Source organism: Perna viridis, chromosome 6 (assembly GCF_037379345.1).
Source record: "Perna viridis isolate PV_CMFRI_1.1 ecotype Kerala chromosome 6, ASM3737934v1, whole genome shotgun sequence".
NCBI classification, from domain to species: Eukaryota; Metazoa; Mollusca; class Bivalvia; order Mytilida; family Mytilidae; genus Perna; species Perna viridis.
The window spans coordinates 21,905,435-21,928,755 of NC_142450.1; the positions used below are offsets into that span (position 1 = coordinate 21,905,435).

Below are 23,321 nucleotides of genomic sequence, written 5' to 3' on the forward strand. Positions count from 1 at the left end.
CGAGAAAAACAAACAATAAAACACCGTTATCTCTTTATGAAGTGTTCTCGAGATGAGTTAGTCATATACACAACTAAATCTTATGCGATAGCCTTCCTTATTGAAAGGTACGTAGATTCAAGGCCCTTGTAGGTAATCTGAATTCGGGACTTGGACAAAACAAAAATTAAGATAGACACAAAAAAAATCTTTCGTCACACTTTCAACCGAGAGGAATGATGTTAACGGAGGAAGTTGAGGACCGTGAACAATTTTTATTTTACTTTTTCGACAATTTCAGCAAAACTTCCACCGTTCACGGTCAAGCAACAATACTTAACATACATTATCGATCTGTTCCCGGTCATTTCTCTCGCTTGTTAGTATGACGGGGATGAATACGCCTAGGCCTGAGTGGATGTTAACGTTGATGCACATGTAACTGATAACACGTAAATCTTGATATTCAGTGGGCGGCTGCCTCTATTGATATGATGCTATTTCTATAACATATTGTTTTTTTAATATTTATTTTGGGAAAATCAATAATCTGGTGACAAGAGTATGTTTGCATAAATTTGATAAATTCAAATTTTGTTGGATTTTAAACTGTTGTGTATCATACGCAGTATCATTTTACATGAATTTTAATCAAATTTAATTGACTCTAGCTGTAAAAGAGAGAAAAAGTTTGTATAACTCTATTCATCCAGATTTTTTGTAAATTATTGATGTTATTTCAATCAAACTAATTGCAGTAACGTGATCAATCCTAATGTCTCGGTTAGTCTGAATGTATACACGTATATTTGTCTTATACAAATGTAGGTACTTGGCGTCCCTCAAAAATCGCTCGACAGTAGTCCAGAACCTTAACATAGTTACAGAGTAGCCTAGCCGCTATTACAGTGCACCTGACATACTTTGATCGAGTTTTTCAGTCAGGTATCCCTAAAGATGGGTCCCGCCAAAAAGATCCGTTGTTTTTTTTTTATCACTTAACACCCATCGTGGAAGACCCAAAAGCGCAGTAAGGTAATTAAAAAACCTCTATTTATGGCTAGTCTATAAGGAAATTACTGTTTTTTTTGTGAATATTAGCGGGAGAATAATAGAGTATACAGAAACGATGTTGCATCAATTGATTTTAACATAGATCAGTTTTTTTTTAAAAGAATTGACTGGCCTCAGAGGCGATCCGCTTCAGTGATCTTATATATCCAACCAACATTTTTGATCATAAGAGAGGCGATTACTGCCCGTTATATGCCCTATGTAGACCATTCATCTTAAAATGTAAAAGCCTATTTATGATCCGTTTGTAATTCGTTGTAACTGTATAATGTTGTTTTGGGACCAGCTGCAGCCTGCCCAGTGGTGTGAGAATTTCCTCGTCTTTTATTGAAGACCAATGGGTGGCCTTAAGCTGACATGTTTCATGCCGGTGGGGTTGGTGTCTGACATATTCACCATATCCATTCTCCTTGTATAAAAATACACAGGGTCCATTTCGTTGTCTTTTGTTTCTCTTGTTTAGTTCTTTTTTTTACCATTTATTGTTGATGTCCTGATTACGTTTCGTATGTAGCGACCCAAAGCAAAGAATAATGTATTGATGTATTGCAAAGACCTGAGCTACGTGGCATGGCGTGTCTACTTGTAACTTTACACTTCGTTATTTTATGTTTTATCAAATCTATCAAAAACACCTACCTACAATGTGGTAGATTTGCATAGCAACTACACGCTTTCTCAAAATCTATTAATTTTACATGGCTAAAACACATATGTTATAACACTCATTATATAATGGTAGATAGTTCTGTTCCCAGGATATTCAAAGCTGCCCTTTCATTGTGGACATACAGCGATTGGAATTTTGAGTAAAGTATTAGAAATAAGCAATATGTTTGCCTATGTATGCATTTATTAGTCAATATCAATATAATAAATTGAAAGCAAGCTTACAAAGGCTTCCGTGCATCTTTCAAGAACTTGTTATTTTAATGATACATGATTAAGTTTACAAGTTTATAAGAATAAATTTGACGAAACATAACTTTTCAGGAATCCATTTTGATATATGAAAGACGTTCAGGGGGTACAGGGGCTACATGAGGGTGGAGTGCATTTACTTTCTGTCTATTAAAGACCATTGAGCAAAGTACGACTCTTTTATGAAGCGTTCGGAATTGCAATGCGAAAACGACAAAATAGATCAATCAACAATCATAAACAAATAAAATAAAATAAAAAAATAATAATAATATTAAAAATGACAAAGTTATTGTACACTTTCAATTATACAGACCAACATCAGACAGCGAGGAAAATGAAACTAGAACGAGACATACAAACACTATAGACCAAATGTTAAAAAAATATAATTATTTGTCGAAAAATGTGTGCTCAATTTCAATCCAATTCTTATTACCTTTGTTTTCTAAACAAAAGGTACTTAAAGCTATTATACACCATTTAAAGTTCAGTTTTCAGTCAAGTATATTGCAAGGTATAATTGTATAAATTTATAAAGATTTGATCAAAGAAAAAACAAAGGTATAATGCAGTTAAAACACTCGACAATGACAATACTATTTCCCTCCAGTAGATTCATTAAACTTTTGTGTTCACCGTCGGTTGTCCTTGGTCACCATGGCTAACAATGCAATATTAATTGCCAGTATTTATAATTTATATATGAGTAAAATATTCATTCAATTTAGAGTGCATTTGATATTTAACTTACCCTTTCATCATAAAATAGAACTGTCATTTACACGGTGATATTAAATTCAGTACTTTTGTGTTTCAAATAAACGAATTAATTTGATTAAATTGACAAAGTGACATTTTGAATTGAGGTCTTAAGGAACACTCTTTTTCCTTTTTTGTCCTCAACTTGGCTACAAAACTAATTTTTTTTTGTCTGCGTGCCTAGCTACCACTTCCTCTTGTGTGCCATCAATGGATTGATACGTTTAACTGGTTTTCGGTTCGTTCTTTGAAGTTATACCTCATCTATTTTTTCTTGTTATCAAAATTGGATTAGCGAAACACGTAAATGATCGTTAAATGAAAGCACATATTCATGTTTTTACGAACATTTCAATGCCATATTTTAACAAGAGACATGTTTTATCATAACAATTTAAATTGAAATGGAAAATTTTAGTTTTATTTATTTTCTACAATCAACAAGCGATAAAATGTATTGTCATTCATGTTAAATAAAACACTGTCAACATTATAGGGGTTTTTAACTTTCGTGCCTTTGGAATTTTCGACTCATATTTCTGAATAAATTCGGCAAGTTATTATCACAAGCCTATTGAAATATGAAGATACGAAGCCAGAAAAAATCTGACATGTAGTCGGGACAAGATAACTGTAAACACTCCACACAACAATCCAATTTCAAAGCTAAAATTTACCTATAATACCAAGTTTTAAGTGAATCATTATTGTAAACAATTGACGCGTCATCTAATATTCTACGTCAGCACTATATCAAAGACAACAAATTTAAGACCAATAACTGATAGCCAAATTTAATTTTAATACAATGCAAATTTTACCTTTATCCTGTGCAAACAACTACACTATTGTCAATGTTTCTCCATGGATAAAATTTAAAGACATAAGAAATTTTCCAGAAATTCTGCCGTAGTAATCGTCTTGTTACGGCAAGTATTAACAACTAATTTTCCCTTTATTCTAGATATACACCATAACATGCTGCAACAGCGAATACAGTCTTACTTTTGAAAGAGGCACATGCAAAATTGTCATTTTTCTCATCCCAAATGCATCTACTTCCAATCTGCACTGCTTGTTGTGAATTCTGTCCAACAACTACTTGCACAACATATCTGTATCGTTTCCATGGGAACGCTTTAGCTCTTTCTTTGATTGTTGACGACAACGTTGCGGCAAGTGTCGGGCACATTTTCTCACTGTAGTCCGTCTCTGATAGTTGTTTGTCTAATATTTCCTTCATTGCCCTTTCCATTTGTTTACTAGAGAATTTATAATCATCACATGGATCTAGTTGATAAGTGTTTTCCAGTTTCACTTGTTCATGAAAATATTTCCCTCTGTCATGGTCAGAACTTTCCGATTTACTATCTGCGCCTTTGTGATCTCTGAAAGCATGACCAATTTTAGCGGTCCTTCCAGGGACAGTGAGAGTCTGTCCAGAATGTCCCTGTCCGTGATGACGTCTTCGTCTTGTATCCGTTGCCATATTTATTCACTACTCAAAAGTGGTCAATATCGTATTTATGAAGGAATTCAAATAAACTTCAACAATTAGATAATTTTATCTTCAAGTATGTCATGCATTGATTAAATTCTGCCATTCACCGTACCTTAGTTAAACCTATCAGTTTTATAAAGATTCGTACCGGGTAATCCTGGCTTGGAAAAACTAACAGAAAAACATCGATTTGAGCCGTAGTTCGTGATCAGCTAGAGGTACTAGGCATATTTTATGAATGACAGGCCTAATTATATCAACATGGTTTCAAACCAAACATTGTTCTATTTTACCAATTGTTCTTTTTAATAAAATCTTATTTAAAAAAACTTGGGAAAACAATGATTGAAAAGTGCGTATGGTTACTAAAATCTGCTTTATGGATTTTTTACTGCTTGCGTCAGACAAAGGTTCGACTACAAAAGATAATTATCTCCAAGTAATGCAAACAAAACTAACAATTTTCATTTCAGAATTTTGTTTATTTGGAATCTATAAATGGATAATCAAGTATGAATGACAGTTTTATATTCTGTAGATTGTAATCTGGCTATAAAATCGATTCGAATGTCAAGTTTCTAGACCTAAATCTTCATTGACTTGATCAACACAGCATCATTAGAACCATTACCTGACTTTCTGTAATGAAACTCTCAACTAAGGTGGTCAATCAGTGACTTTAATGGATTAACATTGATGCTTTAAGTAAAGCTAAGTTTATGCTGTGCAACAGGGTTGTTTGTATTGATTTTGGATGTAATACTACGTTTTCCTCTTTTTTACTTCGTACAAAAATAGTAAAATAAAAGAAAAAAGGCGTCTAAGAAAGAATCCAGAGAAATTTATAAAAGTGGGGAGGGTTCGATCTAGAAATTCATAAGTGGTAGTCAGGGTTCAGGCCGTCATATGCTCATTTTTGCCAAAATTTTGGACAAGTTATCAATATTTTCCACCAAAAATGGAGTCCAACCTTTGGTCGCCCACTGAGTGTCACGGATCCAATATTTCCAGATAGAGAAAACTCTTGGTTGACTCAAAACTGAATAATTAAGGCGTGCGTCCAGACTTAATTTCTGTTACACCAAAATGTTCATATTTTTGTAATTCTCTTTAGTTGCGTCTGTCCTACGAATGTTAGCATCCGTTTGAAAAAAAATCATATACAGTTTATGTAAATGTATGAATGCGTTGTAAACGAGAAAATTGTTACATTTTGTATAATTTTCATACGGTATCAAAACATATGATAAGAACTGAACGTTTACTCGTGAAAAAAATCGTGCATGCAAATTGTGTACCATGTCCGCTTGCTATTGAATGTTGTTTTTACAATGCTAAGCGGGGAGACAGACGAAAAACTGGGCATAGTATAAACAGCATTAAATAGCAAGCGGACATGTCTGAGAACACACATAATAACTCAAATATGGAAACATTTATGATTTAATTACATTTTTTGTGATAAAAAATTTCTGGTCCCATTGGCCTGTGGAATTTAGGAACACATACATGTAACATGTTTATCATATGATTTTAGAAACAAACACTATTCTGAGCTAATTTTATGCGTTTTATACGCATGTTACCATATTTCTACATGCATTTTGGTCCTAAACGTACCTTTTTTTCGTATTTCATAATTACATGTGAAAACAAACGTATGCATACGAAGCGGCACCTTATGAATTCATCAATGCAATGTGTGGGGCTCCATTTGATATGATACCACGTGCATGATACCAACTTTAGTGTGGTTTGTGATCTTAATTGCCTTACAAAGCTTTTGTTGGCATAATGGTGTTATTATTGTTGCACTAATGACAAATGGAAATCTAGCTCTAAAATTTCAGAAACCATGCAGTGCATTTAAACAATAGAAATGAAAATTTGATGTTTAGTTATATATTGACAGAAACTTAGGTGACTTAGGGCACGAATAACGATATTACATTTTAAACACAAATTTGAAGTAGATTCGTCAATATGTCAATAGAGAAATAAAAGTATTATTTTTGTATGTTTGTCATTTCTCGCCTAATCTCACATTTGAAGAATGAAAATTCCAATCAATCGTTTCTTTCTTTCGCATTACATTATACCACCATTCGCACACGAGTGCACTGGAAAGTGTTTCCCCTATAAAATGGCCATTAGAAGAGAGAATCCAGGGTTTACTTGTATTTAGATTTGTGCCCTGTCAATCTAGGTCCCTTTATTTTTTGTTCAACATTGTGATATTTTCAGAAACAGTATTCGACTTTGCTGTCTGGTTTAAAAGCAACAGATTTCGGTATACACAAGGATGGATCGATAAACAGCCTAGATCAGCAAAAAAAAAAAAAAAAAAAAAAGGGACACAATAAAGATCATAGAAGTTTTTCCTATGTTAATTACATATTTATCAAATGACATTATCAAGCTTCTTAGCATTTATCTAATAAAAGTTCACCCTTAAACCGGAAAGATTGTGTTGAATTTAAGAAATAGATGATTTACATGTTCTCATTTTACCATGGTTCAACACAATAAATCCATTGCTACAGTCATGAATTGTGCATGGACTAGCCAGATATTAAATATTGCGTTCATTAGCCAGAAATATAAGTATATGTGAAGGCGAAATTAACAAAACGAAAAAAAAACTGTTTTCTACTTTTACTGCTTTAGACATGTATAGGCAACAGTACCGGCATACTTCTGTTACTTTGGTTCTTTGTTGACGCGTGTCAAAGCCATTTTAAAGTCACTTGTAAAATTTTGGGATTCACAACTGAATTTTGAGCAGCTCGAAAGACAATTTAAGAGAAAAATCAATGAGAAAACAATATCCACTTTTTTATTTAATAATTCTTCAACAATTGTTTTAGCAAATAAAAGCGAACACATTTAATTGAAACAAATTTACTGGGTAACCCATGTGCGGTGTCACGAACATTTCAGGCTTTTATACACTACTACGGTTAAACTCAATCTTGGTACTTTGCAATCATTTCTATGAATTTAAGTTTGAATCTCCTGTCACAATTTAATCCAAATACACAGCAAAACAAGTTGCAACGGCGAATATCGTGCTGTTTTCATAAACTGACGTCACGAAACTGTCCCGTCGATCGTCCCAGATACACCTACTGCCAACTTTTATTGAAGCGTTAGAATTTTGTCCTATAATAACATTTACAACAAACCTGTATCGTTTCCATGGAAACAATTTAGCATTGTCTTTTATCCTACTCGAAATAGTATTTGCCATGTTATTACAAGTTATTGAATCATACACTTCTTTCCCGATCTCATCTTTCAGGATTTGATCCATTGCTTCCTTCATCTTTGAACACGAAAATATTTCGTCGTCGTTTGGTTCCAACCTATATGTATTCTCAAATCTGGTTTTCTTTTGGCTGCCCTTCATGTCAATGCTTTCTACATCTGAAGACAAAGAGCGTTCTTTACCGAGTATTAACTTGTTTCCAGATCCTTTTGTCTTTGCCACTTTAAAAAGAGACTTCTTCCGACTTTCATTCCTGGAACTTGAAGCTCTTTTGTCAAAACCTAAATCCATTTTAAGATCATGTATTTTATGGGCCATTATTTCAAAATGAAAGTCTTTCTTAAACTGTGAACTTAGATACAATTTCCGTGCATGTTAGGGAAGAATTTAGAGCTTTCGAACCTAAGTGATCGATTTAATTTTGCTGTGTACTTAAAGTGAAAGATGATATAGAAACCAAACAATCAATTAAACCCACGGTGCTGTTTATTGTTTCGAAAGCTAGAGTTAGTGATCCGACGGAATTGACATGAATTGTACTGGCGTCAGGTAATATAATCTAACGTTTTTGTTTTTTAAACTTTTGATTATAAAGACCTTGATTGTATTTGAAACTTACACCCTAGCACTTTTAAGATGAAAAACAATGTGGGTAAGTAATCTATGTTTAGATATGTCTTATAACGTAAAACAATGTAAAGCGATTAAAATTAAATAAAAAACAATAGAAAAATTTTTTAATGGCGGGAAAATTGAGTTATCTTTTCATTAAACCGGAAGTCTATATCGCTAAGGAAAACATCAACATGGCGGGCATGGGACCACAGAAAATAGAAATTTTTGGTCTGATTAACGATGTTAACTTCCAACGTGCGCGTTATTGTGCAGAGGTATATTCAGTGTTTCTTTTTATTTATACTTGAAATTGTGATTCTTTCATTATAGATGTGATCAAACCCACAGTCTATACTGAAAAAAAAAAAAACCACTATAAATCGTCGAGAAAAATGTGATAACCATTGTAAGAATTTGCCCACTTTGCTCAATTTAAGATTCTTTGTACACGATGGAATATGATATAGACGGATGCACCTTGCGTTTTTATGAGAATGGGGAATTAGGCGATACTTGTATGTCTGTACAATATAAATATTGACAAACCATTTGATTCAAAGGGGACAAGTAATATTCAATCATATTGTAGCAATAAATATGGGGGAAGCTATGATGCCCAGGCAATGAAATTTTTAGAGTCGAATATTTGATGTCTTTAATGCATCTCATAATATTCCGAATTACAACTTTGGTTGTGTGAGGAACATGAATGTAAGTGGTCTGATGCACATCCAATTGTATCTTTATAGTTTTGATTATGAAACTTAGAAAGGTCATTTTCGTTATTCAATGAACAAAACCCTAAAGGAAAGCCTCTTCTTTTCAAATATTTGAAATGAAACTGAATTAAACCTTTCTTTTTAGTTAAGAGGAATAGCTAGAACCCTTTTCAACATGTGCATAATATTGATATATTGATATTAATATCTTTAGATAATACAAGAAGAATCTGAAGTTCATTTCTTAATTATTTAATTAGAGTGGATATTTGCTCTAAATGTATGTTTATAGGGGTTATCCATCTTTACACCAGATGGCAGCACTAATTATGATGTAAATGTGACACTTTATCTGATGTAGTATTAGGTAAATAATTCTTAAACTGTGAAGAATGTACAGTTTGTCACAATTAAAAATGATAAAAGTGGTTGTGGAAATTTATTTTACATGGAAGTGAAGTTTATATTTCTGTTAAATTGAATGTACACAAGATAATAGTGGAACAAAAAAGGGCATGTATTTATTCTTTTTAATTCAAATCCATAGACACTGCTGATTTTATTATATTTGACTCAATCATGCAGTATATATAGATATGTTTCTCTTAATTTTAGAGACTATTCAACTGAATTGAAAGAATCGAAAGTTATTAAAAAAAAAAGATTTTGAAAGACTTTTTTTTACAAATTAAGGTAGTAAATATTCTTGAATTTGAAATTTGGTGCTAAGCAAAGAAAGAGAAAATTAAACTTTGTTTCCATTTACCATTTTTTTCTCTTTTTTTTTGTTTTTGTCATAAATAAGTGTAGTATTATTTACATGTACATCTACTTTTGTGTGATGACCTACTGTGCTGTCTCAAATGAAATTGGATTTTTAAAAACTATTTTCAATTCTCAGTTTTTATTTTTTTTATTCTTAATGTTGATTTAAAAAAAATAATTCAAGTTCTGATATTTTTCATAACACATTTGTTTTGAATTAAATTTTTTACTTCACTCAAATTTTGTTTCTTGTGTGACCACATATTATGATAAAGCATTACATGATAGATTAGTGCCACCGATACATCATAATCATGATGCATGCTGGGAAAAAATGTCAGCCTCCTGTGTTTAAGAGTTGATTAAGACTAATTAGTAAGACTTTGAAAATAAAGAACTCATTTTTATGCATGTTTACATGGATACTATTAAATTAGAGTAAAACTCTTTTGGGGTTTAATGATCTCAAATGAGATTTAGTTATTTATGTAGATACATATACAATATGGCCATTGCCTGTTAGTCAGATACATGTATGTATTGTTACGAAAATGCACTGAAAAGGCCAATGATCTAGATTAATTTAAATCATGCTTATATTTCTTTTGGGTTATCCTTCTTTACACAAGTACATAGTTAATTTTATGAATTTTATTTCAGGATTTATGGAAGAGAAACTCAACAAATTTTCCAGACCCTGTTATCAATGGAATGCTGGAGTTCGAATGGGATTTGTTTATTGATGCAAAACGTAAAGTAAGTACATAAATGTCTGCATGATTCAGTATGATAATTCAGTCTCTAAATTGATGAAACTCTGTAATAAAAGACTACTAAAACTTTATCACATGTACCTTAGTTTTGAAAAAAAACATTTAGCTCTATTATAATGCACCATATGTAATGCCGTATTATAGGATTATTGCATGAGTATTTAAAAATATTGTCCAGTGAAGAATTTTATATTGCATGAGTTTGTGATTGATAATATTTCCCAATATTCATGCAATTACACTTTTATTGTATAACAGATGCTACAAGCTTAGTTAAGATGTGTTTTTGTGGCTAATATCATTATAATTTTGATGGTACTTGTTTATTGACTGTGTGCAATATGAAAAAAAAACGGATATGGTGAAATGCTACAAATGCAGTAAATAACCTTAATCCATATACCGGTAGTAAATACATTCGGAGATTACCAAAAGGTGTTCAACAAACTTAAGCACATCTTTAAGGAGGTAGACCTGGTGTAAGGGACATAACTCTTGAAATCAATGATATGTTTGAATCATATTCAAGATCACCAAAGCCTATCAAGCTTTCAATTTAGACAGAATGAAATCAATCCAAGTTTCTTTGATGCTTACATGAGATTGATGTAAAATGCAGAATTCAAACATTCCAATGATTTGAAAGGGTTGTGTCCCTTACCTTAGGTCTACTACCGTAAGTAAGCTCTAAAGGGCCCTAACAATAGGAAGGAAATTGAGTTTCATTTGCTCCCATACTCACTAAATTAAAATAAGAAGAGTGTACACCTCAAACACAGGAAAACATTTTACTGTTCCTTGTAACACTAGAGACAAACTCTGTAAACATTGGAAAAAGGGAAAATATATATATATGTTACATGCTTACTTTACCATGCTTTCTTTATGGAAAATATATTGCTGTACAATACAGGTTATTGAAACACAGAAAAAAATAGAATATGAATTTTAAAAATAGAGTAACATGAAACTATTTTTGTGACATGAAAGTAAAAAAAAAAGGTTTGGATTCCTTCCATGTAAAGTGGATATTGTATACATATATCAAAGGCTGTTATTTGTTCAAAATAGAACAGATAATTTTTTAGTCATTCAGTGATTGCTATAAAAAACTGAAGATAATATTTGTGATTTTTTTTCAGGAGTTAAGAGGTGACACCTGGTGTTTTGAAGAGAAGGCCATCTGTTTCAGTAATGGTCAGCTGATTGGAGGGCCAGACAATTTTGTTGTGTGGGCAGAAGATAATTTTGGTTTTGAAGAATTTAGGCCGCTGCCACTCTACCAGACCCTCACAGAAGAAGCATATATATCACATCTTAATTCTAAAAATGTAATTGTTTTTAAGAATCATAGTTTGAAAAAAAAAAACTGGTTCTCTTTATACAGTGAAACCGGTCTAAACCAAACCCTAAATAAACCGGAAACCTGTCAAAACCAGACATGTTCTGATGTTTTTATTTTCAAGTTTCAATGCATGTTGAACCTTTATGAACCATGCACATTCCTACACTTAGCAATACCTACACTCCAAAATAGATTCAGTTTAGACAGGTCTCACTGTTTAACTCTTCCTTGTACTGTCATTCCGTTTATATCTATGTCATAAGATTTCATCAAAAAATTTTTGTTATCTGATCCTGTTCTGATTAAAAAAAATGAATTAAATGTTTGTCTGTGGTTTAGGTTAAATTAATTAAAGTTCTAAATTTTGATTACAAGTGTTGAGAAGGCACAGGTTAAAAAAGTTCAGGGCTCAGGTTAATTACATGTGCTCTCTACTTGATCGTACTTCTGCTAGAAACTATAATTAAGAAGTGAGCATATTACACTTTTCTCTACATGATTATTTTATATAGAATTTGTCTAGTGACATGTAATGCCTTTTTGTTTTTCATTTTCTTTTCAGTTATGAAAATATGCAATCGCATGTTTTATATTTATTATTAATCTCAGCTTGTGAAATACATTATGACAGAAAAGAATTGTGAATTTGAATTTTATGAACATTACAAAATAATTATTCTAATATGACATCTTCATACCGTCAAACAGTATATGTCAGTACAATCCCACCTTTAGCACCTGTGCACTGTTGCTTCGAGACAAAACACTCATTTAAAACGTTTACGTGATGATTAATGGCTGAGAGGTTATCTAATTGAAATCAATTATATAATTACACACATTTAACACATACGATGACATAAATATACAAATTAATCCAACTTCCATACAGGGGAGATTAAACGGAACAGCAGTTATTTTGGCTATGCCTAGGGAAATTTTTGTCACAAAAATTACTGTTTTGTTATATTAGAAAAGAAATAATTCCTTCCTGGGGTAGATTTGTACTCATTTTAACATAGGCTTGGCATTTATATTTGCATTTATTCTCATCGCTTGGTGTTAAATAGTTGATTATAAGAAATAATTCCTTCCTGGGGTAGATTTGTACTCATTTTAACATGGGCTTGGCATTTATATTTGCATTTATTCTCATCGCTTGGTGTTAAATAGTTGATTATAAATGCCGTACCCATGTTTAAATGAGTACAAATCTACCCCCACCACAAATTATTTCTTAATTATATCATTAAGCAATTTAACTCAATTGTTCATTTGATTAATACTAAATCTTGAAGTGCATTCAGATATTAAGTAGCTGTCTTTGTTAGAATCATGCAAAATCTGAAAAGTGTGATACACCCTAAAAAGGCTACATATTTTTATTTTTGTAATTAAGTTGTTTTATGGGTTTATACTATGAAATGTGTAATTATTCATTCTGATCTTTCTGCTCTTAGGTGATAATCAACATTGAAAATCCAGTAGATTCTATGGTATTTGAGCGCCATTTACAGAGTTATCTCCTTTAATTTTGAAATCTACAGTGCATTCTTTACCATGTTTATCTCCTAAGAGCATGGGTTATATGGAAAACCACATGTTAATTTCTGTTTACTATGACATTTCAAACAAAATATCAAAAATAAAAATATGTAGGCTTTTTACCCATGAATCACATTTTGCATGATCCTTAGCTGGAGTGCTACTTAAATTTGAAGAGATTAAAGCACCAAAACCAATTATTGTATTGTAATAACTGTGAGTAAATCAACTTACATTATAATATTGAGGATACATTATTGTGTAACTATAGAGTAGAGATCATTGATTTGATTTGTTAGAATCCCTTTTGCAAATAGAAATTAGAAGTAGAATGAATTATTTTAATGAAATATACTTTATTGAATGTCCTATGTCTAGTCATTCTCATAGCTTGCTTTTTATGTGACAGAATTTATATTTATATTACAAATTGAAATGTCTGCTTTTATCAGAAAAAAATAAAACATACATTTCTAGTTCAACTGAAAAAATTATAAGTTTTTGTAGATGAAAAATCTCCATTTTGAAATAGTAATGTATAAATGTATTGTTTACCTTGTTTTACTACATACCTACAATCACTTTTTTTCATGTTTTATTTTTAGCATCAGTATGTTTATATGGATATCTCAATTGGAAATGAACCCGCTGGCAGACTTGTTATAGAGGTAGCTATATATATATTATCTTTTCTTACTTTGTTTTTATGATTACTTTTTTATGGTGATTTTTGTTTGGTGACCTACAGATGTCATTAGATAGATTCCTTTCTATATACATAATATGATTTTAGGCTTTGCCAATGAGTGACGAAGCTAGTTGTATTCAAATAGCATTTGACTTTGTTGATGTATGGTACTTCTGAAAAAAAAAACAAACTGTATGTCCTCATTAAAAGTTTAAAAAATCACTTCCTTACTGCATGTGTCATTTTAGAAATACATCACTTCCAACAGAATGATCTTGAGCCATTTATTGCTGTAAAATGAAGAACCTTTGAAGGACAAAATTATCTGCCATTACCAGAGTCTTTATTTAAGATGATGTACCATGACAAATTAAATGTGCATGTCTTTTATATCTAAAGAGCATTTAATTTTGTTTCAGCTCTTTACAGATTCAGTGCCTAAAACCTGCGAAAACTTCAAAGCCCTCTGTACTGGTGAATTAGGGAAGTCAAAAGAAACTGATTATGCATTACATTATAAAAATTCAATGCTGCATAGAATTGTAAGAAATGGATGGATTCAAGGGGGAGGTAATCATAATACTAAGGTAGAAAAACAATGTTTTATCTCAAATCACAAATAATGGTGGCAGTGCTAACTTTGCACTGTAGTAATAATCAAATAGGAGTAGTAAAACACAATCTCTTCCTGCACATTCTTTTCCCACACTTCCATTGTATCTTGCACCTTTAATCCTTGTTGTTTTAGAAATTGATCATGAATCAATGTTGTTCCAAAGATTTTATATTATACAGATGGGTAGCTGAAATTACAGTAGTATAGGACAAGTTTCCTAATGTATCCTTTTACTCACAGATTGAATTTAAGAATTTTTTCCAATAGCTAAATTTATCAAGTACTGAAATTTTACACTTGTTAATCTAAGTTTCTAGGGTTATTTCTGAACTGAATTTATAATACATATAGAATACCACAAGCAAATTTTAGCAAGGGGAAATAATTTCTACCTTCAAAATCTATTTTTAACTTGCAATAGCAAGTCTTTCCCCAAAAAATTAATCACTGCCTTTACTTTATTGAATATGGTATGTTGCCTCCTATTACACATTATAATAAAAAAATGGTTTTAATTTAATTTTCCTATTGTGATAAAATATTTGTAATGAAATTGTTCTAGTTTATCAGTCAAAATGCATTGACCATTTATTTCAAAGTGATTGACTGATTGACTGGTGTTTTTTTTTATATGAAATATTGCAATGTAATAAACTTTCTTATTTCCCATCTGAAATACTACTGCTGCTCTTTTTCATTCTTGAAGAATGTCCAAAATTAAAAGTTTGTGTAAAAGTTTTAGTTATATATATGGTAACTAGACTGTTTCTTAATTACTTACATGTTCAAGGGGACATTACTCTGATATTATCTCTGAATGTTATAGATATTCACTTGAGAGTTGAAGGAGGTAAGGTTTTGCTGCAGAGTCTCATGTTTAATTGATTAAGTGTGTTTGATTATGATTTTTTGTTGGGAATGTTTGATTATGTTTTTTTTGTTGGGAATGTTTGATTATGTTTTTTGTTGGGAATGTTTGTTGAACAGTTGAATATAACTGAATGGGTTATTGTTATGCTATGTAAATTAAATTTTTACTATAATTTTTAATGATGCTTTCTAACACAGCTGTCAGCTAACACCTACATATGCTTTTTGAGTGAATTTAACTTGAAAATATATGAGTTATGGGAGTATTATTTGATTTCCTATCTTTTTTTCTGAGTTATAAGACTTTAAACATCAAAAGTGGGGATTGATGAATGATGTGCTTTAGGTCCATTGTTTGTTATGTTCAGGAAATTTAGTTTTATGGGAAATAATTGTTTATATTCCTTTTCTTAATTTCATTATTATTGGTTTTTTTATGACTTAAGTGCATGAACTTGTCTGGGAACCCTTTTCTTAGAGATAGTTAGCCCAAACATTATGGAACTTTGTTTGATCATAGATGGCTATCCCAAATTATACTGGAATATGATATATTTTCAAAATTGATATGTGAACAGACCATATCCAAAAGTCTTTCAGGGTCATTTTATGGAACACTGATTTTATGAAACGTGGCATCCTAAAAATATTCAGACAATTTTTTTAGACCTACATATTGTTTTGAAAATTTTGCTATCCTCCATTTTGACCATTACATGGTGTGGTATCGTTTGATGTTCCATTGATGTCATGTTTTTGTATGATAGAACTGATATAAAATTCCTCTCAGAACAAATCAGGAAATACATCTACATTGATGAAGGAAGGAAGTACTTGATATATGAACAGGATATTGAGTCATGCTGCCTTGTCAATAAAAATTGGCATACTCACACCTGCTATTCAATATTATCAATTGTTGTTTAAACTTTGGAATACATGAAATAAAGTCTATTCATAGTTTTTAGCATGAATCTTTGAATGTCATCAAATTCTGTACTGATTTATAGTTTTATCTACAATATATAAAAAGAGACATACCATGCCTGATCACTGTCTGACATAGTGGTAAACTACTCTGAGTGGTAACCCACAATTTTTTTATCGAAAGAGATATTCCCAATTTTTTTTTAATGGTAGGTTATATCCAACAACCTCCAAAAATAATTTGTAAGTAATCTTAAAAAATAATAATGTTATATTAATTATGATATAATATTAAGAGAGGTGTATCAGTCATGGTATGTCTCTTTTCGTAATTTATGTTAAAATGCTATTCAAAGAGAAATACAGAGGCATAGTCTTCATTTCATCCATAACATGTCACAGTGCAGGCTTTGTTATAGTGTGCTCACCTTGGATTGGGAGGCCATAGGCATAGATTTGATTCATTGCCAGATCATTACCAAGGCTTCAAAATTTGTTGTCATCTTTTCTTCATTAATTATGATAGGAGTTAGAGTGACAAGTGGTCAACTAAAGAGGTAGACAGACCTAGGGTAAGGGACATAACTCTAGGAATCAGTGATATATTTGTATTATATTCAATTTCACCAAAGCCTTTCAAGCTTTCCTTGGAAACAGAAGAAATCAATCCAAGTTACTTTGGTGTTTACATAAGATTAATGTTAAATGCTGAATACAAATGTTCAAATGATTTGTAATAGTTGTGTCTCTTACCCTAGGTCTACCTCCTTCAGATTCATCAGAATTTGTCCAATTGGGTTAAGATACATTCATGATGACTTTTGCTTCTGTGATCTGGCACATTAAAAATCTGGTTCAGTATGTGAAACTAGTACAAAGCAAGGTCTGTTTGATCAATAGAATGGTCTTGTCCTAAATTGCATGAAATAATTGCCATGGGATGTTAAAATACAATCAATTACCCAAAAGATATCTTTTGGATTTTTGTATAATAAGCTGAAATGCTCACCATACTTTCGTATGAATGTTCTACCCAAATTTTTCTTCTGAAACACTGTAAAATAATATGCCTCATGGTGGCATGTAGAAAATTTGAATTTTGGAATATGATTACTGGTAGATGTTTATAGTTTTATCTAATGTAATTGGTATATATTTACAGATATATATCACAGTCGAGGCAATGGTGGGGAATCTATATATGGAACTGTTTTTGAAGGTAAGATGCACAGTTTCCAAAATTTGATATAAATATCAGTGATAGAAAATAATAGAGCTGGTTGTTTGTTTTAATTTTCAAAATATTTTGTTTAAAAAAATTGCTTTATACAGGATTTTAGACAGGATTTTAAATCATTAGCCACTTTTGCATGATCCCTTTTGCTAGCACCAAAATTATAACCTTATAATTACAGTACTACTTCAAAATGAATATATATAAAAAAAATATCCATTTTGATCTTAGTGGTACCATTTAACTTTTATTTTAGTTTTGAAAGCAACTTACTTTGCTCATGTAAAAAAAATATTTTTTAATATATTCCTTTTATTTTTAGATGAAAACTTTGCCATATCACACAGCAGGAGAGGCATTGTAGGGATGGCCAATAAAGACCGTCATACAAATGGTTCACAATTCTACATCACATTACAACCTGCTAAATGGATGGATACTAAATATGTTGCATTTGGGTAAGTGTTCTGCATTGAAACCTGTCCAAGTTAAACTCCTTTTTTTTAACTGTAAAATTTGTTCACTTTAGACAGATATTCAGTTTATCCGGGTTCAAAACAAATTTAAACAGATATAAAATGATTAAAAAAGTGTCTGGTTTATTGAGTGTTTGGTTTAGACAGATTTTACTGTATTAAAAAGGATCTTTCATTTGAAAACTGGTATATAGATGGTTTGAATATGGAGGGTGATATCAACTAAATAAAAAAGAATGTTTAAAGAAGTTAAAATTTGAACTTTAACAGAATGTTAGAAAAAAAGTAATGGCTTTATTTTTTGCCCAGCTTCAGCATTTAAATAGAGGATCTATTACCTTTAAAGTAGCTTTCTATGCTGTTTCCCTTTGCAAAACTATTTAAAATCATGTAAAATTCCCCATAAATTCAGTCTACCCCAGATTTTTCTGTTGCCCATGAACCAATATTCTTCTCACATCCATCAGGAGGGAGCTTTTTTGGAAACAAGTAACAAAATCACTGAAAACAAAGATCATTTGAAAAGTCTTTTATTGGTATGGTTAAAGGTAGCTTAAGGCATAATATTTATGGTGTGTAAAATTATTTTCTTTATGAAGCCTTCTAGTCAAATGTGTTGGCAAAATCAAGGCCACCCCAGTTTGAAAGGAAAATGATATTACAGTGATTTTTTCCAGTCACTATACACAAGCAAATGTGCTACACATGAGAATCATATGATTTGCATCATATGATTATCATATAAATCAAGTACCATATGATAATCATAAGATTTGCTTTACATTTGATAATTGGATTATCATATGATAATCATATGTTTTTACAAACATATGATTGCCATATGTTTTCAAGCCAAAATTAACATATGAGAATCATATGATTATCATATGTTAGATAATGTGTGATTATCATATGAATTGAGCACCACATGATTATCATATGTTAGATAATGTGTGATTATCATGAATTGAGCACCACATGATTATCATATGTGGCACATTTGGCTGTTTAGATTAAATATTACGTGAAGTAAATGCTTAATTTCAATACAATACAATATTCTTAAACCTACCGGTACACCTTGTCCAGGTTTTGATGGAGTCAAAGTCACTCATTTACTTTTGTTTCTTTGTACATGTTATTTTGGTTATTTTTTGTTTTTTTGCTATGTGTGTCTACTTTCCCTGTCTAGTCCTTGTCCTTGAAATATATATTTTTTATTGCCGCTTGAATCTTTGTTCCCTTGATTTCTCCTTAAAACATACTAGAATCAAGACATCTGATCTTTTGACCAAAAACCCACTCTGTATGATTCTTAGATGCACAGATACTTCCACATAACATACTTTATTTTTTACTTCCAGACAAGTAATAGAAGGAACAAAAACCCTAGCAAAGATAGAGGAGCAAGATACAATGAATCAGAGACCAATGAAGGAAGTTAAAATTGTAGACTGTGGAATTTGCAAATATGAATTCTGAATCCGATGTTAAATATTTTATTTATGATAATGAATGTATCAATATGAAGGCCCTTTTATTTCAGGTTACCAGTTTTTCATGGTTTTTCAAAATTTTGCAAGTTAGTGTTTTTTTTTAAGATGCAAATTTGCAAAATTGATGCATTATATATGCCGTTAATTGGAACAAAATTTGCTCTTTTGGGCAATTTTACTTCAGGTTGATTTACATTATAGTTTTTATTTAGGTAACATTTCATGAAATTACAATGATATATAATAATTTTATTTCAATGGTGCCTTAGCTATATTACTGCTGTTTACAGAAAAGAAACTTCTGCGCCAGCATTTTATATGTTATAGTTGAAATCTCAGTGAAAATCTCACCAAGAACATTTTATAGTTAATTGAACTAATCAATGTTTAAGATCTCTGAAAGATACTGGATTTTGTTCTTTCACTGACTATTTGGTTAAATAATGTTTTACATAGATTTCCTTAATTGTCATCCCAATTTTACAAAATGACTCGAGTGCTTGTGAAGCATGCTACTGTTAATGACATATGTTATGCCTTTGTCACACTGAAATTTTATATCTATACATTCGCTGAGCTGTGATAAATGAATCTATATATTTTACATTAGTATTCATATAAGACATATCAAACACATGTATGATAATGTGTTGCTTCTAACTTCAAGGAAATTTGTGATCTTTGAAGATATTATAAGGTACCCAGTTGCCTAATTGCCTTTCAAACCTTTAGAATGTATGTACATGTTATCTTTTCAGATTTGTTTATTGTACATTTTATTATTGAAATGAGAAGATTGTTCAAGTAATAAATGTTTTATATACAACTTTTACTGCTTATGTTATCATGCTATTTTAAAACGTGACATGTGATTGCATCTTGATATCATTAAAGCCATGGACAGAAAAATATATGACTCAATATTTCTCCCAATACTGAACAAAGTAGATTTTCAAACAATTTTTTTACTATGGCTGATGCTTAAAGAGGTAGACCTAGGGTAAGGGACACAACTCCTAAAAATCATTGGAAAGTTTGTAATCAGCATCTTACATCAATATTATGTAAGCATCTAATTAACTTGGATTGATTTTATTCTGCTTCAAACAAAAGCTCGAATGTGATACAAACATACCACTGATTTTGAGAGTTATGTCACCTACCCTGGGTCTACCTCCTTAAAAGAGAATATTATTTTAGTGCTTGTGTGAATACAATTTCTAATATATAGTGTAGTATTAATGTACAGCCTTTTCCATATTCAGGATGGCTCTAATGACGCCTAGGGGCATTACAGTCTTCCCAGGTCATTATAAATAACAAAGGCATGTTACAGAGGCAATATGGAAAACGCCATACATTGATACTTTCATTAAATAACTTTATTTCAGGACATAGTCAGAGTCTGTTATTAATACATGTGATGTCACCATAATTTAAAGTAAGTTCATATCTCGATGAATCAAATATTTATGAAAATTAATCATGAAGATTTGTTGTCGTTTCCAATAATAAAAAAAAATCGTGAATTTATAAGGAAAGATTAAACATACCAAAGAATTCAATAAACTCAGTTCCAGTACCATCTTTCTGCTACTTTAAATTTTCTACTTTAATTAATTTAATTATTAGGTTACATTTAATAAAAGTTGTCACTAATTGTAAGAAATATACGCCATTTTGATTTAGTCCATAATGGTCCCGAATTGATGCCCCGTTTTTAACTTCGTAATGCATGGCTGTGATTTCGCAATGACGGCAGTAGGAATTACCGGTTGTATTGACATATTGTAGTAAGTTGGTTAATAAAATAGCATAAAATCCCAAGCTCCCTCTCAAAAAGAAAATGGTCTGAGCCTTACATATTTTCATTACCACACTAATAAAATAAAACCAAATATGCCTCACTCATAACCGTTTCTGGGTAAGAACAGTGGAAAGCACCCTTCTTAATATTCACCGGTTCCTTTGATATGATCATTTTTTAATGCGAACTTCTCGTTCTCATACAAGCAAAAACACACGTAGAACAAATATGTAGGATATTTAAGAGATACATTTTGATCTCGTGTGAAGCTAGAACTATGAAGCTATGACGGTAAACACGGCACCGATCAGCAGCTTGATGTGTAGTAGTAATATATAATTATGCAAATCGTATGCGAATGTAAAGTACTGAAACTACGCATGCAAGATTTCGCTAACAATATTAGCGACTTAAAAAAGACTTTTATTTATGATATTCTCACTTAATAGCCCTGTTTGTTCAGATTATCATATTCATAACGACTTTTTGTCAGTGCAACAGGTTGAATTGACCCTAGATTATTGATACGATATTTTACTATTGTTTGCATTTGTAGCTCATATCTAGGTGCAGTTACCTTAAGGCGTGATAAATAAGTAAACACGGGATGAAAAGCAAACAGTTCTGACAATGAGATTTATAGATACATGTAAAGTAGGATTTGATCTCGATGGAAAATGCTTAGCACTCTACGTGAAGAAAAATGACAGTAAACAAATACAATATTTGTAATGGAAGAAACCGTAGTCCATTAAAACCGAGGATAAAAAATCACAATATGTGCAAAATATAATTACAAACGAAAAGGATTTTTCTTAATAGTATATTTATTCTAAAATTCATACACAATAATCACAGGTTAGATCTTAAAGTACAAGCAAAAATTAATTTCGAAGGACATTTCCATGTAGCGTCTTCTTTACAAATGATGATATTTGTAGATTGTGATATATAACTTGTCACTAATACACATGAGATTGTAATTATAGACTACTGCTAATTACCTCCACGGTTTTTTTTCTGACTGTGGTTTAATTTCAGTTGTTAGATATCTTCGCACTTTTATTTACGCGTTTTGCCATTTGACACCATTACTGCTGATTTCAACGTCAGATTTTTTTCATCTTAACTATAGAATTCTTTGACAGGGCAAGTAATTAGTTAAACGGGGAAAAATGCCATCTAAAATAACAAATGTGACGAACAAATACATTCAGTAACAAAGCAAGGTAACTGGGCGGCAACAATCACGGTAAATAAATTCTGATGGTAAAATTAGGGCTCGCCTCTACATTTCTCGACTGACCATTTATTGATTAGCTGAGGACAAAAAAGGTATACTAGTAACAATCTCCAATGACTTTCAGACCATCTTAAATTCACGCGAATAAGCGATTTTTTTCGAAGCTTTTCTACATAGCCTGTTGCTACATGTGATGTGTTCGAAAGAGTAATCAAGGGAACCAAGGTTATAGCGGTAATCAAAAGAATGTAATCCAGGGACAAAGACCAGACATAATAAGGAACAATTATCTTTGAATAAATTCAGACCTTGCATAATCAAAGGATGCACAACCGAGACTGATAAACGATCATACAAAGAGTTTTTTTGTTTTGTTTTGTAAATTCAATCAAAGAAAGTATTGCGATATATATATTTTTTTCCAATTCGCATTGAGAAACCGAAGGAATTTCACTAAATAATTGATAAACTTATCTATAAAAATTAAAAGGAATAGCAGATATTTTATAACGTACAGCATCGCATCATTGCTAGATAAAATATACGATTCTTTATATTTGTACATAATAAAGATATCTGACGTCAAGAATAACAGATATATGTTCCTCAAAAACTGAAGACAAAAGAAAAAGGAACGACTATAATGAAACGTAACAAATGCACACGCATATAACCGAAATACAAGATTGCAAATACT

General features: G+C 31.3%; 3 protein-coding genes across 5 annotated transcripts; 1 reads left to right on the forward strand and 2 right to left on the reverse strand.

The window, feature by feature from the left end:
* Window positions 1-88: 88 nt before the first annotated feature.
* LOC148614074 (putative inactive peptidyl-prolyl cis-trans isomerase-like 6) lies at window positions 89-20,400 on the forward strand. 3 transcript variants are annotated; one of them, XM_088587901.1, is made up of 9 exons: window positions 89-107; window positions 10,265-10,360; window positions 11,520-11,708; window positions 13,873-13,935; window positions 14,375-14,525; window positions 15,398-15,421; window positions 17,531-17,587; window positions 17,925-18,060; window positions 19,443-20,400. In XM_088587901.1, the coding sequence occupies exons 2-9, from the start codon at window positions 10,316-10,318 to the stop codon at window positions 19,558-19,560; spliced, it is 783 nt and encodes a 260-aa protein (XP_088444027.1). In that variant the 5' UTR covers window positions 89-107; window positions 10,265-10,315; the 3' UTR covers window positions 19,561-20,400. The 3 variants fall into 3 exon arrangements, with proteins under 3 accessions (XP_088444027.1, XP_088444025.1, XP_088444026.1); XM_088587899.1 differs by lacking the exon at window positions 89-107 and adding an exon at window positions 8,267-8,395; XM_088587900.1 differs by lacking the exons at window positions 89-107; window positions 15,398-15,421 and adding an exon at window positions 8,267-8,395.
* Window positions 3,515-4,473, reverse strand: LOC148614075 (dynein light chain Tctex-type 5-A-like). Its single transcript, XM_088587898.1, has one exon. It carries the CDS (start codon window positions 4,223-4,225, stop codon window positions 3,692-3,694), a length of 534 nt encoding a protein of 177 aa, XP_088444024.1. The 5' UTR covers window positions 4,226-4,473; the 3' UTR covers window positions 3,515-3,691.
* On the reverse strand, window positions 7,060-7,967 carry LOC148614076 (dynein light chain Tctex-type protein 2B-like). Its single transcript, XM_088587902.1, has one exon. The coding sequence runs from the start codon at window positions 7,821-7,823 to the stop codon at window positions 7,263-7,265; it is 561 nt and encodes a 186-aa protein (XP_088444028.1). The 5' UTR covers window positions 7,824-7,967; the 3' UTR covers window positions 7,060-7,262.
* Window positions 20,401-23,321: the final 2,921 nt, after the last annotated feature.

Bases quoted from the DNA above. Each gene is read 5' to 3' on its own strand.
- LOC148614075 (XM_088587898.1), bottom strand. From the start codon at position 4,225: ATGGCAACGGATACAAGACGAAGACGTCATCACGGACAGGGACATTCT.
- LOC148614076 (XM_088587902.1), bottom strand. From the start codon at position 7,823: ATGGCCCATAAAATACATGATCTTAAAATGGATTTAGGTTTTGACAAA.
- LOC148614074 (XM_088587899.1), top strand. From the start codon at position 8,312: ATGGCGGGCATGGGACCACAGAAAATAGAAATTTTTGGTCTGATTAAC. The intron at 11,709-13,872 runs GTAATTGTTTTT...TTTTATTTTTAG, and splicing joins CACATCTTAATTCTAAAAAT to CATCAGTATGTTTATATGGA. The intron at 15,422-17,530 runs GTAAGGTTTTGC...ATATATTTACAG, and splicing joins TCACTTGAGAGTTGAAGGAG to ATATATATCACAGTCGAGGC.